The sequence below is a fragment of the Sinocyclocheilus anshuiensis genome, unplaced genomic scaffold, assembly GCF_001515605.1.
Source record: "Sinocyclocheilus anshuiensis isolate Anshui unplaced genomic scaffold, SAMN03320099.WGS_v1.1 scaffold1744, whole genome shotgun sequence".
Lineage (NCBI taxonomy): Eukaryota > Metazoa > Chordata > Actinopteri > Cypriniformes > Cyprinidae > Sinocyclocheilus > Sinocyclocheilus anshuiensis.
This window is the reverse complement of record NW_015555974.1, coordinates 192,541-199,453: the sequence shown is the minus strand read 5'-3', so window position 1 is coordinate 199,453 and position 6,913 is coordinate 192,541. Positions and strand designations below refer to the sequence as shown.

Below are 6,913 nucleotides of genomic sequence, written 5' to 3'. Positions count from 1 at the left end.
TATATATATTAAGGACATGAATAATAATCTTAAAAGTAATATTTATAATATCAAAATAAAAAATATTATATAAAATATTCCATTAATTAAAAAAATTCTATATGCTATTATTAAAATATTATGAATTCTATTCAAATAAAATATAACCTATTGTCTGGCTTTATATAATAGGAATAATAGGAGACTTTATGAATAATTTGTGTACAATATATGTATGTTTACATAACACAAACAACACATTTTTGACTTTCTGAAGGAGCCAGTGCTCAAGTGAATGGCCATCAGCTAATGCGATCTCTTCCTTCAGTGCGTCATGACATCAGCCGCTATCAGAGAGTGGACGAGCCTCTTCCGCCAAGTGAGGGAATATTTTTGTCTTTGTATGAGATTCGCCCAACCTGTCCTAAATGGGACATAATCATGGAAAATTAGATTTATATTTTGCTGTTTTGAAATAAGGGTATTTACATAATTATATTTTATTATAACATTATAAGTGGACTTTAAATGTGTATGTTGTAGACTGGGAGGCTCGTATTGACAGCCACGGCAGGATTTTCTATGTGGATCATGTGAATAGAACCACCACCTGGCAGCGGCCCACTGCTCCACCTGCACCTCAGGTCCTACAGAGATCCAACTCCATTCAGCAGATGGAGCAGCTCAACCGAAGGTCAGTCACACATGAACACAATATTCACATATCGGTGTGTTTACTCCAGTCAAAATCTATCAAGATGGCATGAAATCAGTAGTGATTAGAGTGAAGTCTGATAAAAGGAGTGTTTTGAGCACACAGTGACCTTATCTTGGGATTTATCTGAGTCCAAAATGCCATTTGTTAATCCTCACTTGTATGGAAAAACAGCAACCTAATCTGTTCTGCCATTATCATGCTCCATCAAAACATCTCTCATGCTCGCTCTCATCTGCTTTCTCTCCCTTAACTTGATTTCAATTCATTGTACTTAATTAGCATGCATTTCACTTGCAAAAGCAATTGTAGCATAGCTGCGTACAGCATCCAAAATTAACAGTTCGCCAAGCATAAAATATCAGTAAAAATGACAATCAAATAAAGCTTTTTAAATCTAGGATTTTTTCCCTTGAGAACAGTATGTGGCAACACATATGTGAATATTCCCTTCACAGCTGAAAATAATGGAAAATACAGTGTCATGGCTGGCAGGAATTATTTGTGGCATATACATTTGTAATTTAATTAAATTTAATTTAAGAAGAAATCATAGTAATGTGCTGTTTTGGTGCTCAAGAAATATGTCTTATAATAAAATTTATATATTAAAAACAGCTGTACTGTAATAATAATAATAATAATTATTATTATTATTATATCATATTTATTATTCAGTTTTTTGTGTTTTTGTGATTACATTTTTTTTGTTTTTTTTCAATTTGATTGCATTTATTTTTTTTATTTAATTTATTTAAAACTGCAGAGTAGGCCAAGATAGAAATATCTAATTTAGCAATAATAAATACATTACAGAAGCAACAAAGTATAATTATGAATGATAAAGTACAATTATCCTTGTGAAAAGATTATTACATGAAAAATAGGACTAAATATGCAAATTAATTTGAGTACCTCTTTGTTTTGTTCAGGTATCAGAGTATTCGGAGGACAATAACCAATGAGAGGACAGACGAACAGGCTGCAGAGATGCCTACAGACGAAACCGACCTGCTGCATCACTCCATACCTGGTACTCTCTCACAATAGAAATACACACACCACATACATGCACTGCATTTAGATGAGCCTGGTTATTTAGATTCAAGGAAATATGGAATAGAGAAAAAAGATCTTTTGATTTAACCCAATATAATTATCACACTATAGTTGTCCTCTCTTTCAGAGTACCGTCGGGACGGTGTGGTTGGGCCTACTAGCTCTCGCTCCCGCTTGTCTCTGCTGCTTCAGTCCCCCAGCGCCAAGTTTCTCACCAGCCCGGATTTCTTTACCATACTGCATTCCAACCCTGTTAGTCTTCCAACACATTAATTATTCACACTTTTTTTTTTTTACCACTAGCCAATTTTCAGTCCCTTGAAAGAAATTTGTGGTAAATCATGCCATAAAAACAACTGATTCTCACAAACCCGTTATCTGGTTCTGTCATGAATTTTGTTGAAACGTTTCTTTTAAAAGTAACATGATATATTGTTACATAAGTCATTTTGTTGAATTTTTACTTTTTAGAAGGCCACTAGCATTACTTATAGACAAAGAAACACTCTTGTCTGTTGTTTTTTCTTTCTCAGAGTGCCTACCGCATGTTTACAAGTAACACATGTCTAAAACACATGATCAGTAAAGTGCGACGGGACACGCACCACTTTGAGCGCTACCAGCACAATCGAGACCTGGTTGCCTTCCTCAACATGTTTGCTAACAAACAGCTGGATCTCCCGCGGGGCTGGGAAATGAAACACGACCACACGGGAAAGGTCTGGAAACATCTTCTCTGCGTTCTGTGTCCACATTCTGGATATAGAGCTCTCTATGTCTCCTATCAGCCATTTTTCCACCCCCTACTTTTAATTTTACGGTACATTTCTAAATAAAATATGGCCTAAAATAAACAATATATACCATTCAAATGTTTGGGGACAGTAAGATTTTTTAAAATGTTTTTGAAAAAAACTTTTTTTTTAACCATCCATATTTATTATACATAATTATTTTTCTTTTTTGTTCTTATATGCCAGTCATTCACTGTCTTTCTCCTTTTATATTTAGTCCCTTATATTTTACAGTATATATATAAAAAAATATATATAAACAACAGTTCTCTAAATAAAAAAACCCAATATAAATAAAATATAAAATGTTATAATTTAATATACTATACTTATACACTATGATTTAATTTTCTAGCTCCTTAGAGATTAATTATTTTCTATCGGAAAGAGCTTTACAGTTATACACTTATAATGGAAGCTTAGCAGGAAAGCAGGTGGTACAGCAGATAAATGTTTAAAATATGCTTTAAAAGTACAACCGTAACACTTACTGAAAATATTTCATGTGTTAGGGTTTTACTGGCGCATTCTTGTAAGTGCTTTAACATGAATGTGAGCATCACATTTGTGCTTTTAAATCCTTCGACCTACTTGCTTGACATGATTATGTCTTTTCCTCAGCCATTCTTTGTGGACCATAACTGCAGGGCGACCACCTTCATAGACCCACGACTGCCACTGCAGAGCGCCCGACCCAGCAGCATCCTCACCCACCGCCAGCACCTCAGCCGCCAGCGCAGCCACAGCGCAGGAGAGGTGAGCACACGACGCCTGGTGAGCCTTCCATACACACGTCCACTAGAGGCCTCCTCCAATCAGACACTTGAGCTTAAAATTCAAGCTCCTCGCATGTGGTTTGCACCATCATCATTGCAGAAGGGATTTGAATTAAAGGGATAGTTCACCCAAAATATAAAATTCTGTCATTAATTTCTCACCCTCATGTCGTTCCAAACCTGTAAGACCTCTGTTCATATTCGGAACACAAATTAAGATATTTTTGATGAAATCCAAGAGCTTTCTGAGCCTGCATAGACAGCAACTTAACTACTATGTTCAAGGACCAGAAAGGTAGTAAGGACATCGTTAAAATAGTCCATGTGACATCAGTGGTTCAACCATCATTTTATGAAGCAATGAGAATACTTTTTGTGCGCAAATAAAACAAAAATAACAGCTTTATTCAACAATTTTTTTACTTCCTCGTCAGTCTCCGCCACCATTAACGAGAGTACCACGACGCATGAGTGTGATCCTGCTAACGCAGGAGCCGGCGTTCTGACGTAGAACCCGCATGCGCTGCGGCTTGTTTTCAAGCAGAGCAATGCACAGGCATGCATCGTGGTACTGTCGTGAATGGCGGCGGAGACCGACGCTTTCATCAAAAATCCTGAAAAAATGTATCATGGTTTACACAACCAGTTAATAAGTTGCTGGTTTGCTATGAATTACGCAAACTTAACCCAAAAACCTGCTGATCTAGATGCCTTAGATACTTTCTTTTTTAAAGTAGGTGCATCAGTTATATCTGAACCTTTAACATATATTTTTAATTTATCTGACTAAAACTACAGTGGGAATACCTAAAATCTGGAAAATAGCCATTGCATCCCGTGTCTATAAGAGTGGTGATAAAATGGATCCAAACTCATATCGTCCAATCTTTTGTGTTGCAAAGGTGATGGAGAAATAATTAATAAGCAATTGATAGGTTTTCTTAATACATGTAACATTTTATCTGAAGTTCAATCTGGTTTTCGGCAGTTGTAAAAGTTATGAATGATATTTATAATGCATTAGAAACAACAATTTTGTGCGGCTATTTTTATTGATCTTGCCAAAGCTTTTGATACAGTTGATCATTCTATTTTGTTATCCAGATTACGCAGTATTGGTGTGTCTAATTTAAATTTATCTTGGTTCTCTAACTATTTATTTAACAGATCCCAATATGTAAATATTGATCAACAACCAAGATTGATCTGAACCATTAACTATTAACAAAGGGGTTCCTCAAGGCTCTGTGTTAGCATCAACCCTGTTTTCAAATTACATTAATAGTATTTCTCAGCATATCTGTAGTCAGAAAACTTATATCCACTTATATGCGGATGATACCATTTTTTTATGCTGTAGGATCGTCACATGATGAAGCTTTAAAACAGGTACAAGACAGTTTTATTAATATTCAAGATGCTATTAATGACTTAAATTTAGTTCTGAATAGCACAAAAACAAAAGTAATGTGGTTTAGAAAAACAAACAAACAAGGTAATAAAGACATTACTTTTGCATTACTAGCAGGGGATGATGGGAGCAGAGGGAGGGGAACCATGGGAAATGCAGTCCAGCTAAAACATAAACACAACATCCAAAACAGTGCCCTCTGATGGCTCTTAAGGGCACTCTAGCAGATGACTGTGACAGTATCTTCATTTAAACATCTCGGAATCTGGCTTGATAGCTCTTTAACTTTCACTAAGCATAATTAATCTTCAGAAGAAAGTTAAATACAGACTTAGTTTTTTGTATCGAAATAGATCTGTGTTTACTACATCAGCCAAGAAATATCTTGTTGAAACCACTGTTTTACCATTGTTTGACTATGGTGATGTGGTATATAGAAATGCACCTAAAGGTGTTTTGGAACAATTAGATGTATTGTATCATGCAGCAATTAGATTGATTACTAATGCATCTTGCAGAACTCATCATTGTGAATTATACTGTATCATTGCATACAAGACTGGAAATACACGGGTATGTCTTTATTTAAAAAAGTTTGTTTTCTGTTTATTACCTAAATATCTTCAAATGTTTTTGCAACTTCATACTAATACATATACAACTAGATCATCTAATTATATTTCTTTGACTATTCCTAGAAAGAAAACTGCTAATGGTCGTTCCGCTTTTGAATTTGCTGCCCCAAATGATTGGAATGTGCAACAAAAACTATTGAAATTAGAAACAAATATTTCAGTCTGTGATTATAAAAAAATTACCAATGAGTGCCTTTTTGTTTTAATGTTTTAACTGAGATTTTTTTTTGTATGTGCATTATAATATATGTTTGTATATCTTTCATGAGACATTAACTCTCCTGCCAGGCTGTTACTGAAAATAAGAACCTGTTCTTAATTACTTGCCTGGTTAAACAAAGGTTAAATAAATAAATAAAACAAAAATGTTTAATAATAATATTGATGATAATAATAAGAAATGTTTATTGAGCAGCAAATCAGCATACAGTATTAGAATGATTTCTGAAGGATCATGTGACTCGAAAGACTGGAGTAATGATGCCAAAAATTCAACTTTGCCATCACAGGCATAAATTAAATGTTTAAATATATTAAAAGGTAAAACAAATTGCAATAATATTTCACAATACTACTGTTTTTACTGTATTTTTCATATAAATCAAATAAATGTAGCCCAAGTGCCACATTTTAGTCCAAAGAAGAAAATCCAAAAAGGGTTCAAGTAACTAAAAGGTATTTATTAAAAAAGAACCAGGTAATCCACTGATGAGAAGCCAAAGAAAACAGGTGTGATCAAATTAATCAAAACCATGGTGACTAACTAATGGCAGGAAAAGACAAACAAGGAAACAGGAACTGAAGAGAAACAAACAAAGAAGAAATCCATAAAAATGAAACTAGAACAGAGGAAAAATATGACACCTAGTGAGTTTAAATATTAAAAAATATTAATAAATATTAACAAACACAAACTTTAGAAAAGTAGTGTAGATCATAACAAACCTTTATTTAACCTAGAATAAAATAGAGAAGAATAGCGTGGGACAGTAACCAAATATGCTAATGAAAATATTTTTAGTTTTAGTTTTCAGTTTCACATAATTCTTTACATCATAAAATATTCTCACCATGTTTCTCATTAGGGAATCTGATCTTCTGTCACGCCGTGTGGAGAACACATCGCCCTCTCAGGCCTCTTTAGATATGCTGATTAATCTCGTAGCGTCGGCTTCCGGTGTGTCCCAGCATGTGTCCCTGTCATTTTCACATCAGTCCACCCCCAGTCCCCTGTGTGAGTGTGTTTGTCAGTGGGCCATATGTGGATGCATGTAAACATATTGTGTCTAAATATTATTCCACTAATCTTTAAATCCTCTGTTATCATAACATAAAAATGCAAATTAACCCACTTAATTAAAAAAAGTCCCCCTCCCAGTATTTACAGGAAAATGACGCAGCTAGTGTCGCAGCTTGATACATTTCTTAATATATAGATTCCCATCTTTCCTTGTATGCTATTATTTATTTATTTGTATACATTTAAATTACAAAAATATAAAATAATAAATATTAATATGCTTAATATTTTTTCTTTATATATA

The 6,913-nt window shown here is 34.1% G+C and overlaps 1 protein-coding gene across 1 annotated transcript in view; it reads left to right on the top strand.

Annotated features, from left to right (window-relative positions):
• Nucleotides 1-6,913, top strand: part of LOC107676038 (E3 ubiquitin-protein ligase HECW2-like) — a gene marked incomplete at its 5' end in the record, with an annotated part of 47,068 nt that overhangs the window by 21,520 nt on the left and 18,635 nt on the right. The window contains 6 exons of the mRNA XM_016470561.1: nucleotides 257-358; nucleotides 523-673; nucleotides 1,627-1,727; nucleotides 1,881-2,005; nucleotides 2,287-2,472; nucleotides 3,169-3,303. Coding sequence (XP_016326047.1) covers nucleotides 257-358; nucleotides 523-673; nucleotides 1,627-1,727; nucleotides 1,881-2,005; nucleotides 2,287-2,472; nucleotides 3,169-3,303 — 800 coding nt within the window. The remainder of the gene's footprint in view (nucleotides 1-256; nucleotides 359-522; nucleotides 674-1,626; nucleotides 1,728-1,880; nucleotides 2,006-2,286; nucleotides 2,473-3,168; nucleotides 3,304-6,913) is intronic.